The following is a 23,362-nucleotide window of genomic DNA, read 5'->3' as shown; positions in this document are numbered from 1 at the left end:
ATACAAATACCTATAACACCTTTCAGATTAGTCACATTGCATCGGATAAAAACGTTTAATTAAATATATTTTTAACAAACGTAGTAAATGAATAATTTAATTAGTTATTATATTGTATTGCTGAAATAGCAATCGGAGAACGCTTTAAAAAATAATGGAAATAAGCTGTCAAATAACGTTGGATTTCATTATGAAGAAGGTATAAACAGAAATAGATCGCCCAGTAAAATGACTAAATATATTGAATGTTGGGGCGCTGACAAACCTTTCGCAAACATAACTGAAAGTACTATGGCAAAAAATATTGGTTTGGCTGTAAGTATATAGACAGATTCATATTGATAAACTTATTTTACCGTTTTAAATTACACTTTAATCATACTATTTTCTAGAGTCTAGCAATGATTGAATCTAACTTACTTCCATCGAAAAACACTTGTTTAGATTGCAAGTAAGTATTAAAAATTTTTCAACACGAACGATTCAAATACTCCATAAATGTCGCTATGATTATTATTAAAACTATTTATTTTGAACAATCAATTATTTATAGGAAATGGTATAGCTCAGAAGATTTTAATCCGGTGTGCTTATGGTTCAAGAACAACGTACAAGAATCACAATACAGAAACCAAATGGACCCTTTTTACAAGTACTACAGTGTCACAGCTTTGTTGTTATTTGTGTGTATGGTTTCTATACAATTGCTGTTAGTTCCTAAGTGAGTGAAATCAAAATTATTATTATTTATGTAAGTGACATTTACATAAGAAGTGAAAAAAATGTTTATTAATTATTATTATTTGTAAATATAAAACGTGTATAATGTTGTTTAACAACATTCTAATCATGATTCATAAATTGAAATAATATCACTAGTGTTATTTAATCTATGTTATAATATTTATATAATCTACAGATAAATATAAATTAATGTACGTATATATTATTTATTATTTAAAAATAAAACTTAACTTTTATTTTAAAGTGAAAATAAGTAGATTTAAAAAAATGTTTAAATTGAACTGTAATTTTGTTTTAAAGATCGTTAACAATGTTGGGATCACAATGCGCTTCATTTATAGCATTATTTGTGTTCGCATATGTCAGTTGGGTGTCAGAATACGATTGCGGGGCTCAAGAAAATGTTTCCGTAGGCTCATCTAGGTGGCTTCGGATGACTATATTTCTATTAAGTTCCACATTGGTGGGAACGTGCGCCATTATTTCTTTGGTTAGTGTTTTGAAAATATATTATTATTATTATTTCAGCCTGATTGTAATATATCTTAATTATTTTACGTTTAATTGTGTTTTAGCAAGATTTCATGGACATTAATTATACCGAAAGTTTTAAATTGAATAATACAAATGAGTTGTTTTCAAACACCACAAATATATTAAGCCCAACAGAAGACCAAATACATTCGTATTCTTTCTCCGTGGTTTTTGTAAGCTATCTTATAAATTATGCTCAAAAACACTAGAACACTTTGTATTTTACCTTTTTATTACTTTTAGGCATTTTTGTGTAGTACTATTCTCACATTATCATTGATATCGGCATTTCTTCGAATTGGCATCACCCTGAAACTTTTCATTATGGTTATTTGTTGTTCTCTTCATTTGTCTATATACCAAACATTACCGTTATTTCAATATCATTTCATAAACTATACTGACAAGTAAGCAATAATACAATAATTTTAAATACATATTTATTCTTATAAATAACCATTTTTATTTTTAAAGTAAAATACCATGGCAGATAAAAATGTGGGCTCCAGTTATTGTCTTAGTCATTGTATTTCACATGTTAGACCGAAAAAACGAATTAGCTGCACGAACAGATTTTTTATGGAGAGCTAAATTAAAGGTTGAACAAGAAGAAGTAGAAACCATGAGAGGTATCAACAAAATTTTATTGGAAAATATTTTACCAGCTCATGTTGCAGAACACTTTCTTCGAGAACAAGCTCTACAAGTCAGTAAGAAAAAAAAAATCAATTTATTTAAAATTTAATTTATTTTTTTGGACTTTAGGACTTATATCATGAACGTTATAGTTGCATAGCAGTAATGTTTGCGTCGATTCCTAATTATAAGGAGTTTTATGACGAAAATGATGTCAATAAACAAGGATTGGAATGTTTACGATTGTTAAACGAAATCATCTGTGATTTTGATAAAGTAATTATAAATCTATTTGGAGTATTCTGCAATGTTCTACATTTATTTAAGTGCAGGGTAATGAATTTTTTTAAATCACTACCACTTAAAAACTTATAGTACATTGCAGTAAGATAAATAAGTAAAAAAAGATAATAATGTTTGTTTGGTTTTAGCTACTTTTAAAACCTAAATTTAGTTCAATTGAGAAGATTAAAACTATAGGCAGTACTTATATGTTGGCTTCTGGCCTTAGGCCTGGAAAAGAAGATAACACATCCAAAGTTAGTATTTTTTTTAATTGTACTTATTTCAATTTGATTTTTACAACTTAAATAATTTTATAAAAATGTAAGTTAAAAAAATATGTAATTAATTAAAATCATACCTGTGAGATAAGCTTTTAATCACTATGTTTTTATATTTTTGTTCCATATGTTAATAAATGTTACATCATACATTTTTAAACATCAGTAATCCACACTTATTTTTTTTTAATTTGATTTGCATTTTTAATTTCTTTTATTATTACAGAATATTTTTTCTAAGATAAATAAACCAAATTTTGTTTTTTTCATAATTGATTTATTAAGACATATGTAAAAATTTTCTTTGAAACACGTATTGTATTTCATGCATTAGCATTTAATTACAAACATAATTAAATTTCAACTTACACTATACTCACATCTCACACATTTATTAAAATAAATAGGCATAATTTAATAATGAATTATTTAATATTGGTCAATAAACATCAACCGTTAAGATATTGTCAAATAAGATTACCATAAGCAAATTAATTCAGATAATTATACGTATTATATATTTGTCGTTATTATTATTATAAGTTAAAAGTTCATCTAACTTTATACTTTTTCATGCCGTAAAACAGGCACCATAAGTAATTGCATAAATTTTTTTTTATCTATCCATCGATTGCTAAATAATAAAATAGTCAGTATACGAAAGAAACTATAATTTTAAATACCAAGTACCTATCTACTTTATTCGAGTAGTATGGCTAAAATACAGATTATCCAAATAATTTGCACATTAATCTTTGCTACATTTTGAATTAAGCCATAATTTACCTGTACATATTTTATCATATAACGTAAATATCTATATTATGATTAAATAAACGTTTAATTTTATTTTTATTTTGATATGTTAATTCATTGTAAATCATTATTTTAATATGAGTGTAGAAACTTTACCTTTATTATACTGACAATATTTATTCCAAACTTGATTATAGATAATAATTCATAATCATTGTTATCACTTATAACTTGTAAGTACCATAACTAAAACTTTATTTTTAGGCATTGGACAAGCAGCATGAACATAATGTGGTGATTCTGGTTGAATTCGCCATTGCATTGATGACCATTTTAGAACAAATTAATCGAGAGTCTTTTCAGCGATTTAAACTAAGAATAGGATTAAACCATGGTCCAGTCATTGCTGGCGTTGTAGGTGCACAAAAACCACAATATGACATCTGGGGAAATACCGTGAACGTTGCCTCTCGGATGGACAGTTGTGGAATTATGGGCAGAATTCAGGTATCCGTCAATGTCATTTTCGCATATTAATGTGAAAAGCTAACAATATATTTATGGTTTTCTTATTTAGGTCACTGAAGATACAGCGAAAATTCTAATGGCAGCTGGTTATGACTGTGAATGTCGGGGACCGACTTACGTAAAAGGAAAAGGCACATTAACAACGTATTTCGTAAAAACATAATACGACCAGAAATCGAAATAATGATAAATTGTCTTGTAATTTTATGTATACGAGAAGAATTTAAATACTAAAATTGTATAATAGAATCTTCGTCCACATTTTCCTAGTTCATAGACAAACGATTTGAGTCAATTAGAATATAATATGTTCATTATATTAATGATTAAAATATAATTAAAATTATATAATATAATATATATATGGTACATGTATTATTAATAATATAATTCTATATTATAATAGTACCTATTTTATTACATTATACAACAATGTATATCTGTAATCTAGTTATATGGTAATATGTTAATATTATACAATATAATTAATATTTAACCATTAAAAATTTTGTTTACAAGTAAAATTGTTATTTTAGTTTTAAATTTGTATTACCTTTGAACTGTTGAAGACTTATTCAAAATGTATTAACATTATAGTACATAAAGTACATAATATAGCCCATATAAATGTCTACTGTTTATTATAAAGTGTTAAACTATTATAATAATTATTAGAAAATATTTAAAGAACAAAGAATAACACTGGTAAAAAATTATAATATTATAGAACTATTATTTTTTAGTACAATTCTTCTAGATATTGTTATTACATCATTTTAAAGTTTATTTACCTAAAAAAAAATTAAAAATATTAATTTAAATCTATTATTCAACATATTATATGTTATCAGACCTTTCTAATTGATAGTGTTGGAATCAGTTTAAATTATTATTTTTTATACCTAAGTTGATCTAATCTAAATTATTTATATGTATTACAATTGTATCTAAAAACAAAAATAGAAATTTAATTAAATGATTAAATTAATAGCCGCTCACAGCATACACCATATATTTTTATAGTCAATAACTATTAATTTATTTGAATGTTAATTATCTGAGTATCTATAATATTTTATAAATAGACTACTAATGAAATTTCAAATTCTGAACAGAGCGATGAATGTATTGATTTTATCATGATATGTTTTTTTTTTTTTTATGTATATATGAATATACTCGTATTTTGTCGATAAAAACCTCCGATACCCCTGATAGAGTATATAGGAAAATATATATATATAACTATATATTTATAAGAAAAATATAAAACTTACTATGTCAACTAACAATAAAATAAAATAAATATTATGATAGAGGTTATAGGTTGTATTGGCGACCATTACTCATTAATTAAGACCACTTTTTATGTGAACAAAAACTATAAAAATGATTGTATTCTATGCAATTTAGATTTATTTTTACTTCCCTCCATTATTTGATCTTATCTTATTGTATCTAAATTTACGATACCTCCCCCAGATAGAAAATCTGAAACTCTAAAATAAACACTGATAGTGACCCGCTTGACACCTAACGAACAGCAGAACCGGTACTCACCTATCTTTTTTTATATTAAATATGTAAAAAATACATATATATTATAATATATAAATACAGATAATGTTTTTAACACAATGTTAACTCAATTAATTGTAGTAAAATTTTTTACATATTGAATACAGTAATACCTATACCAATTCGCAATTTAAAAAAAATTATGATTTAATAGCTCATTATATTGGAATGGATGAATCTTGAATTACTAAATTATTTTTTTAAGGACCATTAGTTCACCATTTATTCATCAAATATTTAATTATTGTTTATATAGCTCACTAAAGTATTTTAAATGAAATATAAATAATATAATCAAATTTATATAGGTAAATTTAATTTATTATAGTAGGTACCCGATGTATTTTCATTTACAAAAGATAATACTAAAGATATATTATTATACACCAGCTATAATCCTCTCGTTTATTTGTACCTAAGTACCAACTACAAGAAGCTTAAGATGTATATTATTATATATAATCATATGTCTTATTTCGAAACATAATTCACTAAAATTCACTTTTCACCAAAATTTAAACTTTAAACTTTCAATTTTAAATATACGTTATGAACGCGTTAAGCAATCTAATGTAGCATTTTAAAATTGTAATTCACATATAAATATAATATATGAAGATAATTATTAAATTAGCATAATACCAATAATACCATCTATCGATTTTACATTATTTTATCATTTTGAATTCATTCGATTAATTATAATAATATTTCAATAACAATCAATAAATCGTAACTTATATATTGTATTAAACAAATTTAAATAATAGAACTTTAGCATATTACTATAAATGAACTATTTGAAATGAAAAAATGTTAAAGTTTATAAACCAAATCTTTTACCGTGTTATGTAAAAGATTAAATAAATTCCAAGATAAATACGGCGATAACAAGCACAGAATAAACGTTTAACATTTTAAAATCAGACTAATAACATAAATAAAATATCCAGGATCATGTAAAAATATTGAGTTCAAACAATTTTCCTAACTGGCATGAGAACAGGCATAAAAAAATCATGTTCCAATTGTTCGTGCGTTCGTTAGTTCTATACGAATGTCCATAGTGAATACTGAATACTATAGCATCAAAAATATGTCGTTCAACCGTTCAATACCAATTGATGCGTTATTTTAACTTCCAATAAGATAAATATATTTTTTTAATTAATTTATAAATGTTTATTACTGAATTTTACTTACCATACAAATATTCCCTAATGAACGCAAAAAATGCATTTTTATGTTGGTAATTTTTAAGAGCATAATATTTAAAAATTATTTTAATAAAAGAAATTTTAGACAACTTTAAAGGCCATTAAAGTTCAGACTTTAGAAAATTTACCACTTGTAATCTATTTGTTTTTTGTTTTTTCAATAACATAACCTATGGATGAGATTTTAAATAGATATTGAATGTATGCCGATTAAAATATTATAAAGACATTGTGTTTGCGTTCAATTTTGAAAAATGGCGGCAATTTCTCATCGCTACTCTACTGCAGCTATGGAGGTAAAAAACGTATTACGAATCATATTATGGCATTTCTGTCGTCGAGATGTGTAGAAACATTTTCGAATGAATGTGATAACGACAAAGGTAAACATTGATACAACGATTGATAGTGCGATTGAAACATACGTTCAAAACATCGTATCTCTCTCTATTCTGCCTTCAATCGCGGCTTAGACGCCTCCTTGGTATGTCAGGCCGTCAGGGTTTTCGATCAGTCTCCTCCCCGGATCCCACTCGTGATCCGTCGCATTAGTCTATCACTCGCAAACGATCAACCACACGAAAAAGGTAAGACATTATGATTTAATAATATGTGTTTTGTTTTCAGTACACAGAATGTGTACGCGCGCGCGCTCTCCGTTTTTCCACAATTCAAATGTCATAGTAGCGGTGATACGCGTGACAAGCGGGAAAATGGTGGGAATCAAAAATCAATACCGCTCGAAAACAAACTGTGAAAACAGAAACACCCTGACCTACTTGTCCAGAGACGTCGCTCTTGTTTACCGCAATACCTTCTTTTGTTATTTAATTTTTATTTTAGTTTTCGCCATTCGTTTCGGATTTTTTTTTTTCTTAACACAAGTGCGGAAAATATCCATTTGATAATAATATATATTTTTATTATAATTGTCATCAATTACATGGTGTTACATGCGTAAAAATGAACACATAGACAAAACAATTTTTTTATTTTTTGGTCATTAGAAAGGGTAAAATGATCAGTGTTGTCTATCGGAGTCGCGTATTTGTCACAAGGCAGGTGTTTGTCAGGTTTATTTACAACTGTACTAAGGTAGTCTGACATTTTGAATTTAATTTTTACTCCTAACTTACATCGTTTGAAACGTTACTGTTTTCACGGTTTTTTGAATACTAATTTTAGAATAAACCTCGACTAACTTGACATTGACCAATTTAATATATTATTATGTATGCTCAGTGTCTAAAATTAGACGTGAGATAATTAGTTACCTACATTCAATTTAATGTAATGTTATTAATTAAATATTAAATTTATACAAAGTTGTATATTTTGTTATTTTTTTTAGAATTTTTACTAGAGTAGTACTTATTATAAATTTCATAAATTATACTAATTATACTATTAATAGACTATAATTATAATTTATTAGGCTACTAAATTCTTGAATAAAAATATGATATGTTATTCAATTTTTTTAGCATTTTGTTAGCTTTTTATTTTTATATTACTCTAACTGATATTTTAATTTAAATTATTCTTTCTTTGTTTTAAAATATACCTATAAAATTAACTATTTTATTGAAATTTTAACAACTTTTTTAATATGACTTGTTCTTATTCTGTTCTTATTGAACAATTTCAATGATATTTAAATTTAATGTGTAACTATCTATTATCTCAAAACTATAAAATAATGTTTAAAATGTCATTCTAGAATTGTCCTATATTCCTATAAACTATTTTAAATCCTAGTCTATTCTCAGTAACTCTTGATAACAAAATTATCAAGAAAAAAATGTTTAACTTAAATCCAATAACAACTTTCCAATTATTATATTTATTCTATTATCGATATGTTGTGTTCAATAATTCAAGCTTATATAAATTCTTTGAAGCTTTAATTTTCAAAAAAAAAAAAAATGACTGAACCAACATAATATGGGTGACCCTATTTTATCCCTATTAATAGTTTAAATTGATTGCCTAACACCATAATTTTGTAGTTAGTCTAACCAAAGGAGTTGACTTATCTAACAGCATGGCTACCAAATCTAGTCTAAGATCAAAGTGGGACGAGTTTGTGGACTCTTCTACAGCTACTGCTGTTGAACTTTCTAGTTCAAACCAAATGTCAACTGGGGTTCGAAATGTTGTTGGTTGGCTTAAACAGGTATATTTTATTTACTTAAACAAAATGATGAGTATAACTGAACAATTTTAAATTTGCATTTATACTAACTAATTAACTTTATAATTTATTAAAAACTATATGCTATCTGATAATATGTAAACTATAATTCATAGAATGTACAAGAATAACTTTTTAAACAAAGAGTAATAATATTGTTAAATTTTTTTTTTATAATACTTTTTTGTCTAAAACGAGTGCTCTTGCAGATCCATAAACTCTTTAAAGGTTAGGCTATATGACACAAAAAGATCTTTTAACATTTAAAAATGCTGTAATTTTTTAATATTTATCTTATAAAATTAGCAATTTTAATCATCTGATAATTTAAAATTAAATTATGTAAATCATTTTTGTATCATATTTTTTTTTTTTTTATGAGTAGTGTGAGCAAATATTTAAATCTCGTTAATAATTAATAAGTAATTTAATCTGTTAATTTTAATAAAATAACCATATTTTTATAGGTAATTTAAAATTTTTGAAATTGTATCAATATAAAAATGTTAAATAAATTTTTTTATATAATTTGAATAACAAATTGTTCAGACTTAAAAAATTAATTTAATGATAATTAAAATGTTTTATAAAACTATAAATTTCTTAAAAAATATGACAAATTAATTTTGAATGGGTGTTAAAAATAGAAAAACCCTCTTTATAACTATCTATTTAGGCACTAATAAATCAAATTCTATTCTAAATAATTTTTTAATAAAATAAATAACAATACAACAATGAATTTTTATTACCTTTTATGTCAATATTTTTATTTATTGTTTTTCACTACCCTGTATATATTTTATCATTATTTGTAGATACTCAAATCCAATTTAATTTATCTTTTAATAGTTCTGTTTTACTTAATTATAATCTGTTTATAATAAGCAGATAAGAAGTAAAATTATAATAATACTATTATGATGCATTATCATAATTTGTTAAAAAAGCTAGTTATCACATTTCAAAATACATTATATTTTAAACTAGTCAAGTTGCTGTATGATTTTTTTTGTAATTTAATTAAATTATTTTGTATTTTTATCATATTTAGGCATCATTAGAAGTACAGCACGCTAGTCTACGAACTCTAAGTACAATGACTGATCATATATCTGGTACAACTCCGCCTCTAATAATTCTTCACTTTAATGATGTTTATAATGTTGAACCAAGAGACCAAGAACCATGTGGAGGTGCTTCCAGGTTTTCAACAATGATCAAATCATTTGCTCAACAACGACCTATGATATTATTTAGCGGAGATGTGTTCTCCCCCAGTATATGTTAGAATAATCATTTTATTTTAAATTTATAATTTGTATAAACAAATGTTTAATATTTTCAGTAAGCACATTTACTAAAGGTGAACAAATGTCTAAAGTATTAAATGAACTTGGTACACAGTGTGCTGTTTTTGGTAACCACGAATTTGGTAAGTAATTAAAAATTAATAATGAATAATGACTATCATTAGTACCTACCTACCTTTTGTTTTTTAGATTTTGGCCTTGAAGTATTATCAGAACGTGTTTCTGAAACTAATTTTCCATGGTTGATGTCCAATGTAGTTGACAACGAAACTGGTAGACCTTTAGGAGACGGTAAAATAACACATCTTTTAGATTGGCATAATAAACGAATAGGACTAGTAGGCTTAGTTGAACGAGAGTGGTTAGACACTTTAGCTACTATCGATCCAGAAGAAGTAACATTCATAGATTTTGTGCAAGCTGGTCGGTCTTTAGGAAAACAACTTAAAGAAGATGGCTGTGATTATGTAATTGCTCTTACACATATGCGAATGCCAAATGATATTAAATTAGCAGAAAATGTTGATGAGATAGATTTAATTCTTGGTGGTCATGATCACAATTATGATGTACAAAAAGTCAATGGTAGGTATATTATTAAAAGCGGAACTGACTTTAGAGAATTTTCTAAAATTACTATCAACCTTGATGAGCCTAATAATCCAATTGAGGTGAATAGAATAGAAATCACCAAAGATATTGAAGAAGATATTGCTATGAAAGAAATTTTGGATTCTTACCTAGGTTTGTAATACATAATTTATCACACAAACATTTTTTTTTTTTTTTTTTATTGTTTCTAATATATTTAATTATACATAAATCAAAAATATCTGCTATATATTTATTTTATTTGTAAGTCAAATTATTTAGAAGAGGACCGATATGTACTATTTTCAAACAACTTTTACATTTTTTATGGCACATTTTTATAATACTTTACACATAAATAAGAAAAGTAATGATTTTATAGTCTAGTTATATAGTGTATAAGTAATAAATAATACTACATCAACACACACATATATTAGTATTCATTAGATTAAGATTAATTGGTTGTATTCCATTCATTATCAAAAATAGTCTTAATAAGCATAAGTCATTCTTAGAATTATGGAGTTAATCAATTAGTAAATTTTCCTATTTGTTAGTGTAAAACTGCAAGTAAAGCAAATATTTTAGATTGTTTCATAAAAGAATTAATATATCAGAAATTGTAAAATTCATCTACTCAATTCCATAGCATAATCTTGAATGAAAAAAAAAATAGAATTACTTAAACCACAGTCACATTACCAAGTTTACTTAAATCGTAATTTATTGTTTAAATTCTAGTATTATATTTACCTTAAAAATTCTATTGTATCAATTTTGTATGTTATTTATAATTTATTAAATATTTTTTTAATTGTAAAGTAGATTTTTCAAAAAAAAAACTTATTTTTTATACTCATTTATAAAGTCTATGATGATAAATTTTTTTATTATTTTACAAATTAAACTTTATGAGTAATAAATATAGCTCTCTATTTTAAAAAATAGTTCTACAAATATTTTTTTTTTAATTTAATTTAATTATTATCTATTTAGTTATCTAACCAAAAGTCATTCAAGATATTTGGGAGTATTCAATTTTATTATTTTTATATTATTAATATGTAAAAATATCTTTCCAATTATTTATCTAGTTTTTCACTTGATTTTTATACTTCATTCAGTGTTTACTTTTTTAGTGTTAAAATGAAAAAATAACAAATGTTTGTGTGACATTTTAAACATAATAATAATAAAATACTATAAAAAATTAATAAAAATTAATGTATAATTTTTTAGGTACAATAGAAGGAAAAATGTCTGAAGTATTAGGTACGTTTACTATTGAACTAGATGGCCGTTTTAGTCAAATTAGAACTGCTGAAACAAATCTTGGAAATTGGGTGTGCGATGTTTTATTAGCAGCCACAGGAGCAGACTTAGTAATTTTAAATTCAGGAACTTTCCGGTCAGATCGTATTCATCCTCCGGGAGATTTCACTTTGGGTGATCTTGTTAATATTGTACCAATGCAAGATCCTACTATTGTCATATTAGTAACTGGTAAATAAACTATGTTACAAACAAAATATATATTTTTTAAATTAATAATTATATATAATTTAATATAATAGAATGTATATGATTTATTCTTTTTTATTTTATATTTAATGTTAATGATATCAATTAAACAAAAAAAAAAATTAATCTATTTAAATTGTGTGTTTAGGACAGCAAATTTTGGAAGCATTGGAAAACAGTGTTTGTAAATACCCTAAAACAGAAGGACGATTTCCTCAAGTGTCTGGAATTAGTTTTGGTTTTAATCCAGAAGCAGAACCTGGCAACAGAATTGAACCTGATTTAGTTAGAATTGGAGACGAATATCTTGTTCGTGATCAAACTTACAAGTTAGCTACTAAATGTTATTTACATAATGGATGTGATGGATACATTATGTTAAAGAACTCTCCTGTTATTGTATGCTTTTTTTTTTCTCTAGTACTGATATTAAATATTTTATTGTCACTTTTAATTTTTGTATTTAGGTAAATGAAGAAGAATGTCCTGAGCTAGGGTTAGCTATCCAAAATCATTTTTCTGCTATTCAAATGCGGCAAGGTAAATCGCGTCGATTATCCAAACACAGGCAAAGCTTAGTCACACTTTCTCGAAGGTTGGTTTACTAATACTTCTGGTCATTATATATATAAATTTATTTAATTTATAATATTAATTAAATTAACTAATTCTTGTATAGACATAGTTTGGTAAAGTCAATGGAAGGAAATGAATGGGAAGGTGGGCCATCACCACTTAGAAGAGGTTCCTTAACGTCACCAAGTTTATCAATCCATCATCATGGTTACTCACATTCTCCATCACCGCCATCTTCTACCCATCATTTTCACCATTATCATCACAAAATAAATAGACGTGCTAGTTTTGATGATCTAGAACAGCAAACTTGTCAACTATCACCAAAAGTTCAAAACAGAATTGTTAAACTTACTCCACAACTCAGACAAGAGATGTTAATCGATCGACAACGTTTGGAAGATGAATCTGTTATACAGGAGGTTGATGAATTAAACAATTCTCCTTTAGGCAGTTTTGACCATTCTTAAACTCTACAAAAATGATCCTGGCAGTAATTATGTTCTTAAATTATTTCTTGTTCCTTTTCCAGTCAAATCATCAATAAGACAATTTGTCATTTCCATTTTATTAATCCATTCTATACTATTCTAATATTTTTCATTCTTTTTATTTCTGACTGATAATTCATCTACTATTTAATCAAAACTATTTTCAATTAAATTAATATATTATAAAACTAGTTACTAGGTTATTAAGCTTAACATGTCCGGCCTTTAACAATGTCCATTTATTACATACAATATTTTGGAAATATTCTAGTCATAAAGATTTATAATGATTTTATTTTTTTATAATATTATAGTTAATTCATATTTAATGAGATTACATATTTGTATTAAAATTAAAATTTTATGTTATTACTGTTATTAAATATAATTAATATTTAAAACTTACATTGTAATTAATGTATTAAAATTGTTGACTAGGAATTAATTATGTTATTACTTATTATTACTATTATTAAATATGTTGAGAATTTGTTCATTATTTTTTAAACTTGCGTGTTAAAAAAGGTATTTATTTGCTCATTAAAAAAAAATTCATTATTAAATATAAATGTTTACAGAATTAAGAATAGTTTAATTAATCGATCTAGTATGCATTGACACAATGGCACTAATTATTCTAAATAGGAATTATGTTCATAGAAGTTGTGAGTATTGTAACTCAACCCGACCACCCCATTTAACTGATAAAAATCACCGACAGGCAATGACTCCCAATTTTTTAGTAAGCCCTTAAAAAATCGTGAAGTCTAAAAATTGGAAATATGCAATCCCAAGTTGCAAAATACGTGGTATGAACTAGTAACTAAGTGTCTTATCAAAAATTAGAAATAATAAGGCCAGTGTTGGGGTTTCAAATTCAACCAATGGGTTGTGTAACACTTATAAAATGTGACTAAAATAAACGTTACTAAAATTCAATTATTGTCTTTTACCGCAGCGGTAAATAAATGTGCCCGATTACATATTTTTAACACCTCCGCTGTAGTACATATACGCCGCGTGTGAGCTTTAAAATAGTAAACATTTGTAGTATTAATTATTGCATAAGAAAACATTTATGATAGGTAACAATTGCCCACGTGAATAGGTTACAGAGAATAAGTGTAAAGAAATGTATGTAATACAAAATGTGCTGCAATATTAAATTTTTATTTATTTATTTTAACGGTGTACACACGTACACGGTCAACGAATCTCATAACTGTCTGTATTCATACTTGTATATGTATGGCAAGGCGGAAATGGGGAGCTCAGCCCCCTCCCCTCAAAAATAAAAAAAATTATTGAACATTTTTCAAAGCATTAAATAAATATCTATTTTGCAACAATGCAAAGAATGATTTAAACTCCCCTAAAATTTAATCAAATATCCGCCCATATGTATAGGTATGTTTAGGTATTGACTCATAGACGTGCCACACGGGGCGAGCTGGTCGAACCGTGGCTCAACCGGAATCTTTTTAGGAGCATAACATTTCAACCATGCACTAATACCACAGATTAAGTAGTTTTATTTAATCTATGCTAATACCATGTAATAATGAATCAATACATTCGTAGCTAGATCGTATGAAAGCAAATACCTAATTACATAAAATCATTTAATGGATTTTTCACTGTAATGAAATATTTAATATAACACCAGTTAGGTACATGTTATTCCTGCGAACGGGTATTTTCTAAATTAACAGTAGGAAAAAATAAATTAAATAGTACAAATGTACTGTACATTAAGATCCACTTAATAGTTTATTATTGATGGTTACTGAATCAAAAGTATAGGAAATAGGAGTTTATTTATAATTCATTAATTAAATTCATATAATATAATATTAAGTATATACAATTTTATTTTCGTTAAACCAAGTTTTTTTTTTTTTAATGTTGACTATTTATTTTCTTCTTTTTATGCATATCTAATTGTAATTATATCATTTTATTTTTAACTTCCAATATATATGTCTAAAAATTAGCTCATTAATGTCGTGTGCACACACGACTTAATTCTATTTACACAGTTTTTAATTTACAATTAAAATATACGTTAATGTGTTTAAAAAAAGAAATTAGGGACACTGTTCAAGTATTGGAGCATTAATTGTTCCAGACTCGACCGGAAATTGAAGTCTGCGGACGCCTATGGGTATCGTAAACAACCGCTTCTGCAATAATAAAAAAAAAAAAAATATATACATAATAAGCAGTTTTAACTGACCACAGAATATCTCATGCGACCGTACTCAATTATAGCGTGTGCTATCTCACATATATTAATAAAATAGTAATTTATACAGAGAGCCCTGTTCAATTTCAACAGTTATAACTCGAAACGAAAAGCTACGGTCGTAAAAAGAAAGATACTCCCCACCCCTCCCGTTCATAAGTGATAGAGTATACCTTATCTAACCGCGTTAACAATAACCATTGACCATTGTACCCATGATAGTGCAAAGTAGTGTTCTGTGGTTATACCGTCATTTTAAACTGTTTTATGTGCCGACAGTCGACACATGGCACATGACTTATTCTCCAGTATTGAGTGTTGAGTATGTCACAACTCACATTATTCCACAGGTAAATACAATAGGTACATGTATTGTATATATCTGTGCGTTCATTATTGTTTATTATCGTAATAGTGTCCGTAAGTCCGTTTTCTTTTCATATTATGAACAGTGAATTGAATAATCGTAGGAATTCCGGTTATTGGTTTCGGCAATCAATGGATTTTAAGATTGAAGTATTGACGATATTAATATTATGAAGTAACACTGTTTGGTTTTTTCCCAGCCCCTTCTATTCTGTGATGTAGTTCTGTTCACTGTCCAATTATTACCAATAGTATTGTGCGCCTGACTTTGTCTTAAATCAAGGTTCTTGATCTGCGAAGATCGTTTAAATTTTTCACCAGATTACTTAAATGAAGATTTCGTGCGCACTGGTTGACCAAAACTGCGTTTAAAATTGACAACGCTTCGTATTTTCGCATGATCATAATGTCCGTGTTCAAAAACGTTTGGAATTGGGTGACTGGTAAAATTGATATGCCCGAGCTGCCAGACAATATTCTTTTTGAAAAAGATGTAACGCCAGATAATGATTTTTGGGTAAGATCCGTCGTTGCCCGTCGGACAAATTTACTTATTGGTATAATACCCATGTATGTAATTTACACCCCTGATATCATGTTGCGGTTTTATGTTTAGATATCATGTATTTTGAACCCATCGTTGGAAATCAGGTATGTGAACGGTATAGTGACAAAAATATTGGACACTGACAAGTGTCTCATTGACAACAAATATCATTATCAGCCAAAAACCGAAAAGGAAATTCGAAACTTCCCATACATAGAGCTCAACAGTCCTGTCAGGATATCTCTCTTTAGAGAAAAGAACTCTAACAATGCAGAGTGGAGAGTCGCAAGTTGTTTCCTATCTAAAGACGGCCCTCGTCATCAGGCCAATATGTATGTTCTATAACCATGTATTTAAATAATTAAATTACCTATAATAAATAGTAATTGATATAATATCCCTAGAATAAGATCAAACGAGTCTGTCCGTGTTCTTCTCGATGATAATGGACCGACTTCCCAATCTAATGATATTGTTGAAAATGATGATTTCAATAATCAAATGACTATTGAAGTGTTAGGTGACATGCCTAAAGTAATTGGTTTTGAACACCAAACTATTATACAGGTATTAATATTTAAATTCTTTTCCATAAAGTTATATGTTAAACTATGATAAATTATTAAAATATTAATTCCACTTTATATACTAGATATTATTTAGAAATAACAGCTGTGTTGAGGATAAAACTTTAATTGATTATCAAACCATGCAAGGAAACAAAGTACAATTGTCAATTGTTAATAAAAATAAGTTGCCTATAATAATTAAAGCGCAGTCAGAATATATTTTTGACATTACTCTTAAAGGAAAGTATGTTATTATTTTTGTGCATCATTATATTGTAATAATCATTAACCAAAAATAATACTAAACAATTATTAATACGATATTTGATCCTCATGATACTAACAGTTTATTTTTATTTTTTTAAGGTATTTAGGAAAATCTACTGAAAAGGTTGAATTTATTTTTGAAGATATTACTTACAAAGTAGGCATAAACATTGATGTTAATGATTCAAGATTAATTCTTCCATGTAATCTAAGTGTTTATTCTAGAAAAGAAATCGATATGCAGTAAATATTAATGTTTAAAAAAAAAAATCAATTTATCTCAAGCTTGTAATTTATTATATTTTAACTATTACAGGAGATTATTTGAATTGCAAAATGATCCAATAGTTCCTGGTATTCGAAAAGGCTCTAGAGTACAGTTTCCATCAGTCCGATTAGCACAGTGGAATATTCCATCTCAATTGACAAAATGTTACTGGTTAGAAAATGGAAAATTCAATAAGTAATACAGTTTTATTTACATTTATATTTTAAAATAACTGTACTCTTTAATAATTTTGAGCATTTAAAATATTTTCTCATTAAATTGAGTTATAAGTGTAACTCATACACTATACATTTACTCGTACAGCATACATTATTTTATATATTTTAATAAATATTACTTACTGAAGGTTTTTCTAAGAGAGTATAAGAATACTAAGGAATTAACTTACAATGTAGATCTGTATTAATTAATAAATCTGATAGTTATCATTTATTTATTCATGAACAAGTGAATATAGTCAAAAATAGTTACAGCTTAGAAGACTCCAATAATCTAAAAATAATAAAACTATTGTTTACAAATTATAATTATTTTCTTTTTTAAATTAGAAATGTATTATCTGAAGTTAAAAGTAACATTCAAAAGTTTTATCCAGCTGCTTTTGAAAATCTTACCTACGAGAATTATAAAGCAAAATATCATACTCTTTTATTTATGGAAGAAATAGAAGTAATTATACTTACCAATTTATTATTAATATTAAAATATGATGTAATTAATAATTAATGATACTATCATTATACATGTTGTCATACTTTAAAATATTAAATCAATCTTTTAAAGTAATGTATTGTAAATATCAAATTTTAAATTATTTTAATATATGCTTAATTACTATTATAATTTGCATTGATATTTTAAATATTATTTTCAATTAGTCCAAAAAATAAAAACAAGTATTGATAAATACTTTTTAAATTAAAAAAAAAAAATAAAATAAATTATTTATCAATTTAAAACAATAATATAAGTAATATCTTATTACCAATTATTTCATGGGAAACTTACACTTTATATTTGACACTGCTATGCTTTGATCTATTGCTACATAATCTAGATTGCTCGTAAAACTAAATTATGATAAAACATATTTAAGTTTAAATCATGTTTACTATATTTTTTTATCAATTTTAGATTACAGCAGCTCTTCAAAAATATGCACAAGAAAGAATACATTTTGAGAATGCGGGTGAATATTTAGTTCTAAAAATACCTGATCTTTCTGAACAACGACCTTCATTAATTTCTGGTGATAGAATAGCAGTTACAGATCCACCAAACTGTGTTAAAAGATTAGGTAAATATTTTTCTAAACAGATTAATATCTATTCTATTGGTTTAATTTATATTTTAAAGTAGCAATTATAAATAGAATATTATGAATCTTATGTATTCTAGACTAAGTAACTTAACTACTCTAAATTAATAATTTTTTTATTATACTATTTATGAAGTTTTTGATTCAGTATTAGTGATTGTATTTTATTTAAAATTTTACATTTTATAGACATTAAGGTGAATAATTTGTAACTAGGTGAAAATGGATGTTATGAAGGCATAATCCATAAGGTTTTAGCAAATGAAATATGGTTGAAGTTTGATCCAGAATTTCATAGTATATGTGGCCATTGGGATTATAGTGTGAATTTTTTCAATGCCAGAATGATGTATCGAAAACAACATGAAGTAATCAATGAAATGTGGAAAAAGAACAGATTAGGTGAATCATTCTTGTTTCCATACAAAGATTCTTTGGAATATCAGCCTTCAAAATTAAAGATCCTAAGCGATGATGAAATAAAAACAGATAACACCTATGAGGATAATTTAAAAAAAGATAGCAATACTTTGTTACCAAAACCAAAGATTGTGCAAAAAATCAGATGGTTTAATAATAAATTAAACTTAGAACAAAGAAGTGCAGTCATTAATATTCTGAAAGGTGAAGGGAGACCAATGCCTTATATTATTTATGGACCTCCTGGTACCGGTAAAACAGTGACTATGACAGAAAGCATCATTCAAGTGTACAAAGAATTCTCTAAAAGCAAGTTAGTATTTTAAAAATTTTTTTTAACTTTTTGCTAACAACTATATTTAGGTAAATACTGCTGGACAGTTATCCAACCATAGTAAAGTTATATTAAAAACCCAGAGAACTATATTTGATAATTTATAATTTATATCAAATAAAAGTATGTTTATGGACTATCAGGAAATTTTTGGTTTCATTACTGCCGCTTAACTAACATTTATAACACAACTTTCTTTTGAAATACTTGTCAGTAAACTTTTCATGTTTCTCTTATTTAACTGTTTTTAGATTGTTGATTTGTGCTCCAACTAATTCTGCTGTTGATATATTACTATCTAAACTTGTAAATTCTGGTTTATTTGATAACACTATTATGAAGCGTTTAGTTGGCTATAATTATTTTATTGGTTCGTCGTATAACATGGAATATGATGAATATTGTGGTTTACCTGAACTTGAGAGTTCATATTATGGTGATAGCGAAATAGGTAACAGAAATTAATAGCATATTTGATAATGTATTGCAATAATTATATTAGTGATAGCTTTTATTTTTTAAATCAAAAGTGTCACATTAATCATTCTAGAGTTGAAATTTATCTATATTATAAAAATAATTACTATAATTTAAACGCATACATTTTTAGATCCTAGGTTAATCAAAAAACAGGATATTCTCAAGTTACGAATAGTTCTTACCACTGAAGGAACAGCTGGATTATTGTATATGATGGGCTTAAAGAGTGGAACCTTCACACATATATTTATAGATGAAGCTGGACAATCAACAGAACCAGAAATGTTATTACCACTTTGTAAGAGTCTAGTAATTTAGATTTTTTTTTTTTTTTAATATTTTTACTATTGAAACTGGTTTCATAGCATTTTTGGATCCTTACCGAGATGGACAAGTTGTATTGGCTGGAGATCCCAAACAGTTAGGACCTGTTGTTATGTCAAATTTAGCAAGCAAATCTGGTCTGGGATTGTCCATGTTATCTCGTTTTATTAATTACCCATCATACTTGAGAGATACTGATATTTTTCCAGAACACAATGGTTATAACCCAAAACTTATTACATACTTAATTCAGAATTATCGAGCTTTGCCAGAAATTGTATTGAATTATAATACTTTATTTTATAAATCATTATTAGTGCCAACTGTAAGTAGTAATAACAAATTTATAAGATACAATAATAATCATATAATGTTCTTTAAATACTGTTTATTATAGATATTGAATGATAACGCACAGGAAAGAATATTATTAAACAATTTGAATGAAAATGCTCACTGGGATATAGATTGTAAAGGACCAGTAATTGTGCATGGTATAGTTGGTGAAGACAGCCAAGATCCCAATAGTCCTTCATGGTTTAATCCCCATGAAGCTTTTCAAGTATTATTGTACTTTACAAGATTGATGAAGTCTGGAATATCTGCTGATGACATTGGAATTATTACTCCATACTCTTCTCAAGTAAATAATAACAATATTAAATTTCATAGAAACTTTATATTGTATTTTATTATTTTGTGTGATGTAGGTTTCCAAAATTAATGAATTACTAAAAATGTACCATTCAGATATAAAATTACCGAAAACCGGCACAGTAGAAATGTTTCAAGGTCAAGAAAAAATGGTTATTATCATATCAATGGTTAGGAGCAAATCCACAACAGGAAGTGAAAAGGATAAGAAATTTAGTGTCGGTTTTCTTGTTGCTAAAGAACGCACCAATGTTGCAATATCTAGGGCAAAAGCATTACTTATAATAATTGGAAATCCATCAACAATGCAAATGAATTACTATTGGAAATTTATATTATCAGAAGCAATCAAAAATAATAACTATATTGGATGTAATGTTCCTGAATACCAGAAATAATCTGAATACTATATCCAAAATTAAATCATTATCAATTTTTCAGTTTAAATTGTATTATTAAAACAATAGTTAAAATTAAGTTTATTTTATCAATAATATATATATTGTTATTTCACAGCCAATATAAATAATATATTATATTTCATTTTTACAATTTTATATTTTTAATTTAAGTATGTTCTGTTAATATTTATGGATAAAAATATATCAAACTATGAATGACTGTAATAAATAACTTATTAATATTTTTAAAATTAATCCTAAGCGTTTTTAGTTAATTTAAAAATCAATATTTTTACAGTGTTATTTACAAATCAACTTTTGGTGTTTGCCCACTATTTACAGGTATTGTGTTTAACTCTGTCCGCATACACAGAAATTCAGCACATATACATGTAATTGCTGCACATGAAGCATTTAATAACCACCAAAACGGAGTGGGCAGTGCATTGTTATACCACATACAAGCTGCCAAGTGTATGGTGTGTATTGTACAAGAAAAATCTAAACACAATCGATATCGTTCGACAACACGCCAAATGAATGTAGCCCTAAAACAGTAACAAATTTAAAGATTTATTGTTTTGTTAAATTATTATAAATCTTAGACTCACCCGCTAAGTGCATTCAATGCAAACACAGCAATAACAAATTTTTCACTGTTTACCTTACTCAATTCCTGAAATAGTAGGCAGATTATAGCAGGTATATAAAATAATACTTTATTGTTAGTGGGTTACTTTAAATTCAAATATAATATCCAATGATCTTGAAGTTCCAATAACATAGCTGATAACAGTGATCCAAACACACATGGTGAAGTAGTAAAGACATTGAATAGACACTATTTGAGCAATAATCAACACTGGATCCCAAACAGTGATACGAAAGTGTCCAGTGCCAGTTGACAGGCGGCTGTACGATGCAGATTTACTAAGGACAAAATTTCAAATATTGACACTATTAAATGCTGAACAGTTGATAGCTGGCATCTCAAAATTGTATTTTACTCACTCGGTGTTGAATCTATTCAGTATCGACCACAACGATATGGACATGGTTGGAAAATGAAATGTCCTCATAAATACAATTGTCTGTATAACTGGTACCAAGTGATAGGTTAAACACTGATTTTGGTGGGCCGTCACTTGTCTCAGTTATTCAAGGCGTTGAAGTCAACCAGACCGAAGAAACAGTAGAGACTAGAATAGTGAGCTTTAAAGTGTTAACGATTGATTTAAAAAGTTGTTTTGTTACTGACTGCGTCTTGTTAAACCTCATAAAAACTTACAGACATTTGAAGCACAGAAAAAATTACCGTTACGTTTATAGGTAATAGACATAGTATGATTTTTTCTGTTCTGTAACTTAGATGTCCGAACTCCAATCACTAAAACCCGTAATAATAATAAAGATTAATTTAACATTTTTTTTTTTTTTATTAATAATATTTTAAAACTTAATAACTACAACTTGTGGACTGTAGGACAATATTAGTGTAGATATTCCTTATCACATTTATTTGGAATGACGTTATCATATTATTTGAACTTATACTATATTATTATAGTTATCTTTCGAAATACATATTTTACACGAGAAAAATGAAGTATAGTATATTTTATTATTGTATAGTGCCATAGATTATATTATAGTCATAGGCGGAACTACGAACTGGGCCTTGGTCCAGGTAAATCTCGCCTCGTACTAATATTTCAAAAGTAATCGAAAATGTTTAAAAAATAGTACCATATTATTATCGTTGTTTAGTTTTATAAATATTTTCTGATATTTTTAAAGTATTTTCTTGATTTAAATAATATTAAAAATATTTATTAATTATATCACTAAAAAAGTATATTTTGTTGTTTGAATTTTAGTAATTATAATGTATAAAAATACTATA

The 23,362-nt window shown here is 26.5% G+C and overlaps 4 protein-coding genes across 11 annotated transcripts in view; 3 read left to right on the top strand and 1 right to left on the bottom strand.

Moving 5' to 3' along the window:
* Positions 1-4,092, top strand: part of LOC112598194 (adenylate cyclase type 2) — a 35,386-nt gene extending 31,294 nt beyond the window's left edge. The window contains exons 9-19 of the mRNA XM_025344589.1: positions 130-315; positions 393-451; positions 554-721; positions 1,045-1,234; positions 1,320-1,451; positions 1,522-1,685; positions 1,753-1,984; positions 2,044-2,190; positions 2,346-2,453; positions 3,498-3,740; positions 3,811-4,092. Coding sequence (XP_025200374.1) covers positions 130-315; positions 393-451; positions 554-721; positions 1,045-1,234; positions 1,320-1,451; positions 1,522-1,685; positions 1,753-1,984; positions 2,044-2,190; positions 2,346-2,453; positions 3,498-3,740; positions 3,811-3,924 — 1,743 coding nt within the window. The 3' untranslated portion in view covers positions 3,925-4,092. The remainder of the gene's footprint in view (positions 1-129; positions 316-392; positions 452-553; positions 722-1,044; positions 1,235-1,319; positions 1,452-1,521; positions 1,686-1,752; positions 1,985-2,043; positions 2,191-2,345; positions 2,454-3,497; positions 3,741-3,810) is intronic.
* A 2,867-nt stretch (positions 4,093-6,959) lies between these two features.
* On the top strand, positions 6,960-13,530 carry LOC112598184 (trifunctional nucleotide phosphoesterase protein YfkN). 6 transcript variants are annotated; one of them, XM_025344573.1, is made up of 9 exons: positions 6,960-7,143; positions 8,566-8,732; positions 9,805-10,036; positions 10,099-10,185; positions 10,253-10,807; positions 11,897-12,160; positions 12,327-12,577; positions 12,646-12,773; positions 12,858-13,529. In XM_025344573.1, exons 2-9 carry the CDS (start codon positions 8,601-8,603, stop codon positions 13,222-13,224), a joined length of 2,016 nt encoding a protein of 671 aa, XP_025200358.1. In that variant the 5' UTR covers positions 6,960-7,143; positions 8,566-8,600; the 3' UTR covers positions 13,225-13,529. The 6 variants fall into 6 exon arrangements, with proteins under 6 accessions (XP_025200358.1, XP_025200362.1, XP_025200357.1 ...); XM_025344572.1 differs by lacking the exon at positions 6,960-7,143 and adding an exon at positions 7,202-7,614 and having other exon boundaries at positions 8,570-8,732; positions 12,858-13,530; XM_025344575.1 differs by lacking the exon at positions 6,960-7,143 and adding an exon at positions 7,204-7,614.
* A 2,180-nt stretch (positions 13,531-15,710) lies between these two features.
* LOC112598182 (probable RNA helicase armi) lies at positions 15,711-21,518 on the top strand. The gene is made up of 14 exons (XM_025344569.1): positions 15,711-16,373; positions 16,473-16,735; positions 16,808-16,970; positions 17,056-17,216; positions 17,339-17,482; positions 17,556-17,702; positions 18,077-18,197; positions 18,663-18,825; positions 19,063-19,579; positions 19,852-20,051; positions 20,211-20,378; positions 20,446-20,729; positions 20,802-21,047; positions 21,115-21,518. Exons 1-14 carry the CDS (start codon positions 16,254-16,256, stop codon positions 21,454-21,456), a joined length of 3,039 nt encoding a protein of 1,012 aa, XP_025200354.1. The 5' UTR covers positions 15,711-16,253; the 3' UTR covers positions 21,457-21,518.
* Positions 21,519-21,682: 164 nt separating this feature from the next.
* Positions 21,683-22,959, bottom strand: LOC112598164 (protein SYS1 homolog). 3 transcript variants are annotated; one of them, XM_025344542.1, is made up of 5 exons: positions 22,748-22,959; positions 22,471-22,671; positions 22,197-22,389; positions 22,071-22,135; positions 21,683-22,007 (listed from the first exon to the last, which is right to left on the bottom strand). In XM_025344542.1, the coding sequence occupies exons 2-5, from the start codon at positions 22,536-22,538 to the stop codon at positions 21,764-21,766; spliced, it is 570 nt and encodes a 189-aa protein (XP_025200327.1). In that variant the 5' UTR covers positions 22,539-22,671; positions 22,748-22,959; the 3' UTR covers positions 21,683-21,763. The 3 variants fall into 3 exon arrangements, with proteins under 3 accessions (XP_025200327.1, XP_025200328.1, XP_025200326.1); XM_025344543.1 differs by having other exon boundaries at positions 22,471-22,658; XM_025344541.1 differs by having other exon boundaries at positions 22,471-22,959.
* Positions 22,960-23,362: the final 403 nt, after the last annotated feature.

Source organism: Melanaphis sacchari, unplaced genomic scaffold, assembly GCF_002803265.2.
Source record: "Melanaphis sacchari strain LSU unplaced genomic scaffold, SCAv2.0 Contig45_pilon_pilon, whole genome shotgun sequence".
In the NCBI taxonomy this organism is placed as follows: Eukaryota; Metazoa; Arthropoda; class Insecta; order Hemiptera; family Aphididae; genus Melanaphis; species Melanaphis sacchari.
Note: the sequence above shows the minus strand (reverse complement) of the source record. Positions and strands in the feature narration are given on the sequence as shown.